This window comes from Poecilia latipinna, unplaced genomic scaffold, assembly GCF_001443285.1.
Source record: "Poecilia latipinna isolate Pla-1442-1.1 unplaced genomic scaffold, P_latipinna-1.0 Scaffold1744, whole genome shotgun sequence".
NCBI lineage: Eukaryota > Metazoa > Chordata > Actinopteri > Cyprinodontiformes > Poeciliidae > Poecilia > Poecilia latipinna.
The window spans coordinates 94,950-108,324 of NW_015114360.1; the positions used below are offsets into that span (position 1 = coordinate 94,950).

The following is a 13,375-nucleotide window of genomic DNA, read 5'->3' on the forward strand; positions in this document are numbered from 1 at the left end:
GAATCGGGACTGGGTTTGGGTCCCATATGGCCTTACCAGACATCAGAAAATGGGTGAGAGCACCAGAAGAGATCCTAAGCAGGTAACATAAAGCCCACACACACTCACACACACATACAACGTCCTTGTTGTTGCAGGTGAGCTTCATCAAAGGGGGAAGGAAGGGGCTCAGGAATGTCTTTGTCTCTGGTCCTCCAGAGGGGTGTGTGTTTTTTCTAGCGGGGGTTAAGAGTCAAACTTTGTTTTAGACAGGGAAATCAATATATCAGCATTAATCAGTAACAAATGATCAGAAGTGAAAATATTAAGGTGATCTAGGCTCTTCGGGCTGAACATTTTCAGCATGAAACTGATCCGGGAATCTGTGAACGTTCTCATTTTGAACTCTTCATTTATTTTCTTCGACAAAAATATTCTGCCGACTTCAGATCAGCTGCCGTTTTGATGGCTCCAGAGCTCAGTCCGGATTTTTTTCTTTATTCCTCTTCAAGTTTTACCTTTTAAATCTGAGTGCTGTTCTGGTTCTGGACGGCTTTACGTTCGTTCTACCAATTCTGTTCGAGTGGTTTTAATCTGGGCCGGCCGGAAGTGGGGGTGGGTGGCTCTCGGGAGGCGGAGCTCCGCGGAGGCTGCCGGGGGTCTGGTAGTGGGGTTCTGGGAGCCCCACAGGATCCTCAGAAGGTCTGCTGGGGTCTCACAAGTCCTGGTCCCGGTGTCTGGAGGTTTTCATCGGCGGTTCTGGTTGTGGATGATGTTGCATCTGCGGCTAGCGGGGCTGCTCGGTGAGTAAATGTGACTCGGTTCTGCAGAGGTTTTTTCCCAGACAAGCCCTAGAACTCAGTGCCGGTGATCTGACCTGAGATCAGCTGCAGCTTGGAAACTTTAATTTTCTTCAACTTTCAGTTTCAAACATATTAAAAACTCCATGGGGGTAAAAAAACAAAGAGTTTTCTGGAACGGGCTCGGACTGGTTCCGAACCGGAACAAGGTGAATCCTGACACAGCTGTTTTCAATCAGGGACAAAGAAAAAAATTAAGTGGCTTTAAAATGAAACTTCAGAGAGCGTGGACACAAATCTTTAGAGAGTGCTGAAAAATGCTGAAGAAACTTTTTCCTCTGTCGGCTGAGTTTAGATCAATTAATCTGCTCAGGTTGAAACACTGGTCTGAGATTAGAAGAGCAAAAAATTATTAAATGTTTAAATCAGCTCAGCTCCCAACAAACTTCAGCTTTTTAAGTGGAGTTATTTTCACAGCTTTTATGCACAAATATGCATAATTTTTAATTACCCTACTCAGTTCTTTGTATGTTTTATTATGTTAACATTATGCATATTTTTTCTTGTGTTTTTCTTCTTTTTCTTTTCATCAACTTATTTTATCATTTTTGTACTGCACTTTGGTGCAGCTTTAACCCTGTTTTAAAGTGCTATATGAATAAATTTGACATTGACATTAAATTGACTATTAATGTATATGTTTATACATGCTGCTGACTGAATTTTCCCCACTGTGGAACAAACAACTATATTTCTACTCTAAATCTGACCTGGGGTCAGTCTAATGGAGAAAAACCAGGGTTGAATAGAGAGATCCGTCTGGTTGAAAAGAGATTATACATAAATCTGATCTCAGAAAATTTTGATGGAGCAAACTTAAATTTTATTCAGCTCTTGTCTCTGCTTGGTCTTTTAAATATTCAACTCAACAATTTAGAGAAATTCATAAATACTGTAAGTCTGACCTGAGATCAGTCTGATGGAGCAGAACCTTATGATGCTGTCTGAAACTCAGACGCGTCTCGCCTCTTCTCCAGTAATTTTAGGTGTTAGATTTCTATTGACTAATTTAAACTCAGAGCAGGTTAGAAGGTCAGTGGATGTAATTGTGGTAGCCAGCTGCATCCACCTTCATCCTGCTGAGTAGTGTCCGCTCCTCGTCTTCAGACGCTCATCTGCTTGAAAGAGCCTGTCTGAATGTAATCGTGGCTCGTTCTCTCAGCTCTGCAGGTCCTCACCTGCGCTCAGGAGGGCGGAGACTCACTGGGCGGGGCCCCAGATGACCTCAGCTTCCCAGAGTTTAGCGATGTTTGCACTGAAGGCAGCTGCTACCCAGCGACAGGGGATCTTCTGATTGGCCGAGCTCACCAGCTGCTGTCCACCTCTACCTGTGGACTGAAGCGTCCAGAACCGTTCTGCATCGTCAGCCACTTGCAGGTAAAAGACAAGTTTGATACTTAATTTGCCCAAATGGAGTCGTTCCTTCAAGGTCGATGAGTTTAGGTGCCGCTCTGTTGATCTGATGTTCCAACATCAGGACCAGTACAGTAACACCAGTATCCTTTGTCACACCATCCGGCCTCATTCAGCCTCGCACTATGACGAAATCTGCTCTGCGTCGTGACCTTCAGTCTTGTTGCCCTTTGTCATAGTGGAGCAAAACTTGACTTTCACAAAGATGGACATGTGTGTGGACAGAAATAACGAGTATAAACCAGGTGTTAGGCCAGCCTAAAAGTTAACATTTATGGTCCAGGTTAAAGTTTTAACTAAGCTACTAAGGATTTCTATAAGCTTCTTAGTTTGAAAATGAATGAATGAGCTTCTTTGAAAGTTTTGAGGCTCTAAAGTCAGTAAAGGAACCTCTCTCACCAGCCCGTTTGAGTCTCTTGGGAAACAACCTTCGGTTTCTGACCTCCTGCAGACTTCCCGCCTGTCCCTGGGATGGACGCTCTGTGTGTTTGGTTAAACTGTGTGTGTCTGTGTTGCAGTCTGTGGTGTTTCCTGTGTAAAACGATCTCCCTATAAGGAGGCCGAGAGTCTGGCTGCGGGCAGATGTTTATCCAGATGTTTCAACAAACAGAACAGCGAAAAGGTCCAACACTCTCCATCCAATCTGATATGAAACCAAACCTTTCTGGGACTTTTTTTTGTCAGCATAAAGTCTTCATACTAACCCTGTTGTTGGTTTCGGGTCTGATTGCGTAAACTGTTTGAACCTGATATGTTAGTTTTGAGTTTTAGATTCTCAGTTGGTGTCAGAAGGTTCAAAGGACAAAGAAAATATAAGCAGCAGCTGTGGCTTAGGATGTGTTTGAGGTCTTTTTCTGCGTTTTTGAGCAAAGCACTGAACCCCGTGTTGCCTCTGATGCACTTTTCAGAATGTTTGTGATGGAAAAGCTCTTTGAGGGAAGATGATAAACCTCAGATCAGGAAAGTCTTATTCCAACAATTGAGGTAAAGCAGTGGCACATGTAGAAACCTCCCAGCTTGAAGGTGTTGCTGAAGGTTTAGTTTGTTCTCAGGAATCTTTGCTTGAAGAGTTTTATCTCCACTGACCACCAGCAGAGAGGAATCCGAGGAATTTAACTCCCTGTTAACTCTTTGCCCTCCCCCTCTGTTTTTTTTAACCAGGAGGAGAAGAAGTGCTTTGTGTGTGACTCAGCAGCACCATATGACGATGAGCTGGCCAATCACAATCACAGCCACCGAATTGAAAATGTCGTCACCACATTTGGCCCCAACAGGCTGAAGACCTGGTGGCAGTCCGAGAACGGTAACGATTCAGTTGTGTTGTTCTATTCATGCCACTCCAGTTCTTCAAGAACTTTATTGGCCTCCTGTAGCATTCTGTATCTATAATGTTTCATCAACAACCCTTGCTTTTTTATTGCATGAAAAGCAAGAATGTTGTCACTGAAGTGTGACAACATTCTTGTTGTCACACTTCAACAAGAATGTTGAAGCCCGTTTGAGTCTCACACCAACATGATACACCATGTTGGTGTATCATGGTTACTGATACACCAACATGGTGTATCAGTAACCATGTTGGGGTTATTGACGATCACTCAACATTTGAGGTTGGTTGTTTCATACAAACTGATTTTTATTTGTGGCTCTTCAGGTCTGGAGAATGTCACCGTCCAGCTGAACCTTGAAGCCGAGTTTCACTTCACTCACCTCATTATGACCTTCAAGGTGAGCTCCTCACACACCAGAGGCTTTCTGGCAGTCTGAGTTACTGGAGATAGAAATCAGAAATTCTGAGAAACTGGGTGCTGAGCCCAACCCGAGTGCCATTCAGGAGGAGGTGGAGACAGAGTCCATCTGATTTGATGAAGCAGAGTTCAAGTGTTGATGCTGGTGTGGTAGAGCAAATGGTCAGAACCTTTGACGAACCATAAAAATGGTCCAGATCTTTATGCTTCAACCCGATTCTCTTTTATAAGTAATTAGACTTCAGCATCTTCCTGCTGATTTCTTGAACCAACAATAAGTAGAAACATGGCCATTCCAGCACCGTTGATTATTGGATGAGCTCATCGTTGAGCTTATTTAGGCAGTCAGATGAGTTTTGGACGCGTCATCTTTACCTGTTCTCTTTGTCAGACGTTTCGACCAGCTGCCATGGTCATTGAGCGATCAGCAGACTACGGAAAGACCTGGCAGGTTTACCGCTACTTTGCCTACGATTGCGAGTCGTCCTTTCCATCAGTTTCCCATGGTCCAATGAAGAAGGTTGATGATGTCATCTGTGACTCTCGTTACTCGGACATTGAGCCATCCACTGAAGGCGAGGTACTGTAGCTCCTGAAAGCATTTGGAGGCAACTGTAGGGGAATTTCAGTGTTCTTACATGATGATCCGTTACTGTGACCTTTTGGTGCAGTTTGGTTGTTAGATTGATTGTTAATTGTTCTTCTTTTAGGTGATTTACAGAGTCCTGGACCCAGCATTTCGTATTGAAGATCCTTACAGTCCACGGATCCAGAGTGTGTCTCCTTGAATCGGACAGTTTAACCGGAGTCTCGGTTAGCAAAAGGTTATTGATCTGTGATTATTGCCTCTTTGTTCAGACTTGTTGAAGATCACCAACCTGCGGGTTAAGTTCACCAAGCTGCACACACTCGGAGACAACCTGCTGGACTCTCGGATGGAGATCAAGGAGAAGTATTACTATGCCATCTATGACATGGTGGTCAGAGGAAACTGCTTCTGTTACGGACATGCGTCTGAATGCGCCCCTGTCGAGGGAGCAGGCCAGACCATGGAGGGCATGGTGAGTCCTCTGGTTTTTGCCTCCACAGAATCTCTCAGCTCACAGTTCAATTCAGTTTCAATTCTCTTTGAGTATGTAATGATTATTAATTATCCATCTTATGTCTTTTAGGTTCATGGTCACTGTATGTGCAATCACAACACTAAAGGACTGAACTGTGAACAGTGCGAAGACTTTTACCACGATCTGCCCTGGAGACCAGCCGAGGGGCGCAACACCAATGCCTGCAAAAGTGAGTCCTCATGGTTCCATACTGGTGCAGAATGGTCTGCATGGCTGTAAACTGGTCCAGAAGAATCCACTTGTGTGTAAGACATTTCCATTTGTCTAAACCAATACAGTCTCTGTAGCTTTAAAGTGGTCCAATAATGCCCATGTAGATCTCCTGTGATCCAAAGTAGCTTCACTGATCTGTCACTGCTGGTCCACATTGAGCCACACATTCATTCTTTATTGGGTTCTGATGATAATTAAGATGTAAGTTTATGATTCTGCCAGTGGTCAGAATCACATCATCTCTTTACTGTCTTAATAAAATCGAAATGGCTAATAATCGGATAAATCTAATCTGAAACAGCTTCTATGGCACATGTGTCAAACCCAAGGCCCGGGGGCTAATTCTGGCCCGCCGTACTTTTTTATGTGGCCCTCTAGACTTTGAATTACATCAGTAAGTCCCTCCAGTTTTTCACAAGTCCTGAAAATCAACAGATTGCCACATGTTACTGCATTTTTTCTAAGTATTTCTGAATTAGCACCACAAAAGCTGTGATTTTGATTACAAAAAGCTCAAAAAGCAATCACAAAGTCCTGGAGGGACTGCTACTTACTAACACTTTAGCAGCTAAGTGGGTTTTATAAATACACTCTGGCCCTTTAAGAGCATTCAGATTTTTTATATGGCCCAAAATGAAACTGAGTTTGACATCAGATTGGTGATGAAAGCTCCTTCCTGTTCTTCTTCTTTGCTCTTCAGAGTGTAACTGTAACCAGCACTCGGATTCGTGCCACTTCGACACGGCCGTGTTCATGGCCTCTGGAAACGTCAGCGGAGGAGTTTGCGAAGACTGTCGGCACAACACGACCGGACACAACTGTGAGCAGTGCAAACCGTTCTATTATCAACATCCGGAGAAGGACCTCAGAGACCCAAACATCTGCCAGCGTGAGTCTACCTGTTTTCATTCAAATCTAAACCCATGAAGGTTTTGAAATGACACCAGAGTCCAGCTGTTTCCTGAAGACTCTGAGTCGGTGCAGAGTTCTGACTTTAGAAAGAACCAGGATCCTCTAAGAGCCACAAATCTCAGCGGGGCGTACAGTTTCTGTGCTTTTCATTTCAAATGCTCTTTTGTCTGTATAGCATGGTATTATATTCTCCGCTAAAGTCCCAAGTCCTGATCAGATTTCAGACACTCAGACGTTTTCATGAAGGGAGATGAAAGGATGAATTTAAGACCAAACATTTAGGAATGTTTTCATGTTGGAGGCCTTTGATGTGGTTTCATCCAGGCTCAGACCTGCCTCACAGATCATCTTCTCACCTTTGCTCAAACAACAGAATCACACTTTTAATCGTCCACGTCTACAACCTGACGTCCTGGTGATCACACTGAGACACATATGGAAAAACATCCAGAGATTTAGTTTTTAACATTTTTCCATGTCAACAGAAGGTTTCCCCTCTTGTCGACATGAAGCTAGAGTTCTGTGCCGCTGATGTTGACTGGTTCGCTGCAATTTGTTTGTCTGCAGCCTGTAACTGCGACCCTGTGGGCTCCCTGAACGGAGGAATATGCGACGGATTGACGGATGTCCGAGTCGGTCTGATTGCCGGTCAGTGCCGGTGCAAAGTCAATGTGGAGGGGGAACGATGCGAATACTGCAAACCGGCGTACTACGGGCTCAGCGACGAACCGGAAGGCTGTAAAGGTATGAAACACTCACATGAAGGCTGAGCGCATTGATCGTTTCTCGGAGATCCTCACAGACAGAACAGACTCACTGATAAATCATTCACATGTCATCAGGCTGGACTGACTTGAGATGCTTGATATTGAAACAGGGAACTGATTGGTGTAAACATTCTCCTTTCGGGTCCGAAGAGTAAAATCCGAGGTAACAAGCGTCGGAACAAGAGGACGTGTAATTTCCTAGAGGCTGTTGAAATCTTTCTGCATGGAGTTTGCATGTTTTCCTTGTACATGTAAGGGACTCCAGCTTCCTCCCACAGGCCAAAAACAAGCCTGCTACCTTAACTCTCCATTTTCCTCATGAATTTGTGCATGGATATTTGTTCTGTGTGTTGGCTTGGTGACCTGTGCAGGTAGCCCTGCCTCTCTGCGATCCTACAAGAATTAGCAAGTTCAAACAATGGCTTTGATACCAATGGAAATTTTTGATAAAGCAACCAAAGGATCCCCAACACCCGTAAAGGCCTTCATGCAGAATAAATGAACGAGGTTATTTATCTGCAGAATAATGTCCATTTATCTTTTAGAAAGTCTTCATTACCAATGAAGTTAAAATAAAATCCTGTTGGAGGAGTTTTAGTCTAAATGTTGCCAGTGTGAAAGATGCTGTCCTAAATAGTTTTCTGATAAAAACACAAACATAGAAATAGAAATATCCTTTATTGTCCCACAATAAGGGGGGAAATAAATGAACAAGATAACATAGCATGAACTTGTGTCTGAAATTTTAATGCTTGGATGAACGTAAGTGGTTTAAAGTATCAATATTTTAGATTTTTAGTCTTGCCATACATGTGCAGTGATCTAAAGAGTTTTAGGTCAGATCTTTATTTTCTAATGCATCTACCAAAACAATGTGGGTTCTTCTCTTTGTTTTGTTTTCCTCTGAAATATCCCACATCATGTCGCCCATATTGGGAGAACAGACACCATTCAGAAATACGCCACGCTCCAGAGAAGGTTGGAGTGTTTGCTTAAATGAGGCGCAAAGACTTCCAATGTGGCGTTCCCAAACTAACGTACATTTCTCCCCTTTGATGGATGCAGGAGTGACGCAGTGAGGAGTTTTTCTGGTCAGGAGGCGTAGCTGCAGATATCAGTCAGATCATCTATGATCTATGTGACTCGCTGAACATTAATGAGTCGGTGTGAAAGCAGATCCGATTGGGGGTGAAAAGATAGATTCTCACTTCTTCTGACTTTTACAGACGTTTCCTCACTTTGTCTCAACATACAGTAATAAACAGACAGGAGATGCAGGGGGGTTGGATCTGTAGAAGGAACCTTCCATGGGTTTATTTACACCCTAATGCACCAACACACAGAGGCATGGTTTTAATGAGTTTTGCATAGGGCTGTGGACTCTTTAAGTCAGTGATCAATTTCTCCCTGGAATATATCAGGAAACAGAGACTGAAGTGAATGAAACAAAAGAAATGGCTACATGTGCTAAGCACGGTGTTGGTCATCTCATGGTTTGTTGCTGCTTTCCATCAACAAGGACTTTCTCTGAAACATCAAAAATCGGTGATCTTAGGAATATACTTGTGAATAATTAAGGATGTTGGAGCATCGGCGAAATCTCCACAGAACAACAAAAGACTGCAGGAGAGATAATCGGGAGTCTGGGGAACAAAACATAATTCTTAAGTCCTGTATTTCAAACCTAGACAGAAGCAGGCGCTACTGGATACATTTAGGATGTAGACTGGGACTGATGAGTTGTGATGGTTGCAGCGTGTACCTGCAGTCCCCTGGGAACGGCTCCGGGAGGAAACCCGTGCGACAGCGAAACAGGAAGCTGTTTCTGCAAACGTCTGGTGATCGGGCGGGACTGCGACCAGTGTGTGGTGAGGAAAATATTCCGGTTACTCTGCACTCATCCAACAGTCGGATCGCGGTCCTCAGAGGTGGCGAACTAACGCCAGAGAGACACGATCTGAAATAAAACGGGGGAAGTTTCAGTCAGAGACACTGGAGGATGTGTAACTGGGCGTACTGCTGGGTCTGCAGGATGAACACTGGGGACTCAGTAACGACATGGACGGCTGCAGACCCTGCGACTGCGACCTGGGAGGGGCCGTCCACAACCGGTGAGTCCATTTTAATACACCCGCACCAATTATTGACTCTAGAAAAGAGGAAGGGTGGAAGAGTTTTTATTTCATAAAGACAGATTTTCTGGGTGCCAACCTTCAGGTTTAACGCTGCAGCAGAAGTTCTGCTTGATCTGTAAACACCATTCATTGTATCATGTGGTTTAAGTGGATAATATTTCACATTCAGGCGAAAATTAGGAAACCCACTTAAATATCAGTTCTTAAAGAAAGGCTCAATTTTAATCCCTGCAAAGAGAGGGTTTTATTGCTCTTAAACACCAAAATGTACCTTCTTTTACTCATTACGCAAACAATATCAGCAAAGAAGAAAAACAGTCTGCAGACACTTTGTGTCTCTTTAGCTAACACACTTTTTCTAGGCTTTCACTAAACTCTGATATCAGCCTCAGAAATCTTTGTCTCATTCCTCACTTTCAGTCCAAGTTCTCCCTGACAAACCTTACATAGACTTTCATGTTTTTCTCTTTTCATATCTCCCACGGAGGTAAAACTAGTTCATTTTCTGATTATACGGACACATCAACAACAGTAAGACTCTGCTGATCGGTGACATATTTTGCGTCTTATTAAACTTCTTGTAGCATCTTGCCTTAAGGTCAGACATTTTGGATGACCTGTGCATAGTGGCAGCTGTTTTAAAATGCAGCTTTCTGTACCGTGGAACAACTGGTTGCTTGAAGCCTCGACCAGACGCCTATCAAATAAAGGCCACTAGAGACGAATAAAAGAAATCATTAAAATAAACAATTGGGAGCATCAAGCTGCGTTCCTGAGGCTTAAACTGAGTAAAATTCAGGGTAACAATGTTCAAGTTTAGCCATTTTAAGAGGAAATCAATAGGAATCTCACCAGAAATCAATGCTGTTGTTAAAACCTATTCAGTTTTTTACTTTGTTTTTATAACTTAAATTTCTCAGTGTTTTCAAAATTAATAGCTCATATCTTTAAGTTCAAATTTACTAAAAAACAAACAAAAAAAACCCCAAACTGCTGGGTGTTGTAGGATGTCCATACGAGTGTGACTGGTCATCATGGCTGAACTGATGAGACGGGATCACGCACCAAATGTTTGAACAGTTCAACCATCAAGAAGGAGATAAAATTGCTGAAATAAATCAGCCTCCCTGATGGAAACAAGCAGGTTTTTGTTGCGACGAATCAGTTTGCATGGTTGTGTGTGACTGACTTCCTGTCTGCAGGTGCGATCAGGTGAGCGGTCAGTGTGTCTGCAGGGATCACATGTTTGGCCGTCGCTGCGATCAGGTGGAGTCCGGGTTCTACTTTGTTGCTCTGGATCACTACACCTACGAGGCTGAAGACGCCAAGTTTGGACCTGTGAGTTTAACCTCTGACCTTTTCATGTGACGAAGGAGCTTGAATCCTACGTCACCTCTGGGAAATAAAAAAAAAAAAGGTTAAACATTTAAGAAAAAAACTTTCTAGAGTTCTAACACCTACTTTAAAGTTAATTCCTAAAAAGAAAGCAAAGCATTTGCAGCAGAAAGCAGGATGAAAAAAAAAATGCGGTAAATTCTTGTTGGTTGTTTTTGTTACAGGATCTTTAAACTGAGACATTTTAATTTCTGAAGCAATAAACATGGAATGAAAACAGAACTGTTTCTCTAACTTGTTTTCCTCTGTGTGTCTATAGGGAGTGACGATGGTGCCAAGACCCCACCCTCATGACCGCAGTCCCACCTGGACAGGCGTCGGCCTGGTCAACGTCCCTGAAGGGGCCTTCCTGGATTTCTCTGTGGACAACATCCCTCATTCCATGGAGTACGACATTCTTATCCGCTACGAGCCTCAGGTGAGACTCAACCTGTCGGTTTGATACCTCAAACCAGGAAAAGCTGGAAACCCTTGGGATGTGTCGTCAGTCAGGAAGACACCGTTTCACTTTGCTGTGGTGATCTTCTGCAGCTGCCTGACCAATGGGAGGAGGTTCTGATGATGGTAATGAGGCCTGGACCAATTACAGCTGACAGCCGCTGCGTCAACACGGTGCCAGACGACGACAACCAAATGATCTCCCTTCATCCCAGCTCGCGGTGAGTGAGTGAACAAAATGGAGCATTCAAAGGAAACCAGTCGGAAAGACCAGGAGATCTTGAACTCTAGCATTCAGGGCTGGATTTGGCTAACTTTGGAAACTCCACGTAAAAAAAAAACAAAACAAGTCAAGTAAAACACCAAATTCTAGTTTATTGTTGTTCTTTTTAAAGATGGGATTAAAAGTAATGAGTGATTGAAGAGTACGCTGACTCTGCGTCCACAGGTACGTGGTTCTGCCGAGGGCGGTTTGTTTTGAATCTGGGCTGAACTACACGATCCGCCTCAGTCTCCCGCTCTACTCGGCCCTCAGCGAAGTCCACTCTCCGTACACGCTCATCGACTCGGTGAGGAAACTGTTCACCTTCTCATTTCTGACCTTTCTTCCACTCAAAGAACCCACTGAGGTCATAGTTCACCGACTGAGTCATTTACTCAGAGTTTGTCAGTGGTCCATGTCGTGTTAACCGGACTGAGACTGCAGGTCTGCACGTCTTCTGGACCTCCAGCTCAGTGTTTTTCTCGCCGTCCCTCAGATCGTGTTGATGCCGCACTGTAAGAACCTGGAGATATTCACCTCCTCTGTGGGAGGGGACGCGAGTGCCTGGGAAACGTTTCAGCGTTATCGATGTCTGGAGAACAGCCAGAGTGTCATTAAAACCCCGATGACTGACATCTGCAGGAACTTCATCTTCAGCATCTCTGCCCTGTTGCACCAGGGAGCTAAAGGTACTCGGCACTCTGAGGAATGTCTCTACTTAACCCCGGAGTCCGACCTTTGACCCAGCCCAATCAGGCTGACGACAGGAATTCCCCTCAGGGTTTGACTTCAGCTCTGCTCTGATTCAGAGGGGATTATTCCAGTCACACCTCAGTAAAAACCAGGAAGGGATGCATGAAAACATTTTCAACAAGAAAGCGCTGTAAAAAATTTAATAAAATATGCAAATACAAAATCCTAACACACATTTTTGGTTTAGTTTTTAGTGCAAATATCTTGAAATACACTTGAAATAAGACAAAGCTAACCTACACATTACTTTTCAGTGAGATATCGGAGCTTCCTTTAAGTTGAAGATTCCTTAATATTGATGAAAAGGCTCTAGCTATAATTAAAACAATCATCCGGTGGAACAAGACAATTTTTCTTATGCTATTGAAAAAATGTCTTGCTGCAATGGCAGATTAGTTTACTTATAACTCGTACTTTTTCAGCAATATTAAGAAGTTATTGACTTAAAACAAGCCCCTACATTGCGCTGAACAGCTAATCTTACGTTAGTTTTGTCTTATTTCAAGTGCACTAAGACATTTGCACTAGAAACTAAAGAAAGATTTTTTTTGTTTTGCAGTGAAGAAAAACCTCAGAAAGACTTTTATTGTTCAAAACATCAAGATGTGACTGATCCCATTAACAATGATTCTCCTTTCCTCCCTCTTTACATGCATCTGATTTCATCACCTCTTGTTCTCCCGCTGCCTCCCTCACAGCTGCTTTAACAGTGACCTGTTGTCTTTGCTGATCCCTAAATGCCTCTCATCAGCACTCAGCCTCCAGCTTCTCTTCCTCAGCAAGACTCGACTCGTTTCCTCTTTGAATTCCCCTGAGCTTGTAAATTCTTCACGTCTCTCCCGGGATGTGCAGAGTTAGTGTTTTGAGTTGTCCCTTGTGTCGGGCTCCCGTTCTCCAGAATGCCAGTGTGACCCCCAGGGCTCCCTCAGCACAGTGTGCGACCCCAGCGGGGGCCAGTGTCGGTGTCGACCCAACGTGGCGGGCAGGAACTGCGACAGATGCGCTCCGGCCACGTTTCAGTTTGGACCGAGCGGCTGCAAAGGTCAGACAGCTTTTCTTGAAAAAAACAACCTGTCGGATACGGATCAATGATGCGATAATCAATAAGTGCAGTAAAAGGTGCAGCATCTGATGGTTTCACACTTCTGCACTGCTAAAGCAAAATGTTACCAATTATTTTTGGTCTAGTTTCTACTGCAAATATCTTAGCTTAGTCTTAATTCAAGTGTACTAACTTGCAAGTAACTTTTTACTAAGATATAGGAGTTTGTTTCAATTCAATAATCCGTGATATTGATGAAGAAGTGCTATTTGTACTGGCAGATTAATTCACTTTTTATGTAGGAAAGATGTCTTGCTATAAGTGAAATAATCTT

General features: G+C 43.5%; 1 protein-coding gene across 1 annotated transcript in view; it reads left to right on the forward strand.

Moving 5' to 3' along the window:
- Positions 1 to 14: 14 nt before the first annotated feature.
- The window catches only part of lamb1a (laminin, beta 1a), a 28,491-nt gene continuing 15,130 nt past the window's right edge, over positions 15 to 13,375 (forward strand). The window contains exons 1-18 of the mRNA XM_015060798.1: positions 15 to 782; positions 2,002 to 2,216; positions 3,414 to 3,555; positions 3,907 to 3,980; positions 4,392 to 4,580; positions 4,711 to 4,774; positions 4,859 to 5,061; positions 5,173 to 5,293; positions 6,038 to 6,226; positions 6,817 to 6,993; positions 8,772 to 8,884; positions 9,048 to 9,127; positions 10,354 to 10,489; positions 10,806 to 10,964; positions 11,078 to 11,205; positions 11,433 to 11,553; positions 11,743 to 11,935; positions 12,898 to 13,041. Coding sequence (XP_014916284.1) covers positions 749 to 782; positions 2,002 to 2,216; positions 3,414 to 3,555; positions 3,907 to 3,980; positions 4,392 to 4,580; positions 4,711 to 4,774; positions 4,859 to 5,061; positions 5,173 to 5,293; positions 6,038 to 6,226; positions 6,817 to 6,993; positions 8,772 to 8,884; positions 9,048 to 9,127; positions 10,354 to 10,489; positions 10,806 to 10,964; positions 11,078 to 11,205; positions 11,433 to 11,553; positions 11,743 to 11,935; positions 12,898 to 13,041 — 2,482 coding nt within the window. The 5' untranslated portion in view covers positions 15 to 748. The remainder of the gene's footprint in view (positions 783 to 2,001; positions 2,217 to 3,413; positions 3,556 to 3,906; positions 3,981 to 4,391; positions 4,581 to 4,710; positions 4,775 to 4,858; positions 5,062 to 5,172; positions 5,294 to 6,037; positions 6,227 to 6,816; positions 6,994 to 8,771; positions 8,885 to 9,047; positions 9,128 to 10,353; positions 10,490 to 10,805; positions 10,965 to 11,077; positions 11,206 to 11,432; positions 11,554 to 11,742; positions 11,936 to 12,897; positions 13,042 to 13,375) is intronic.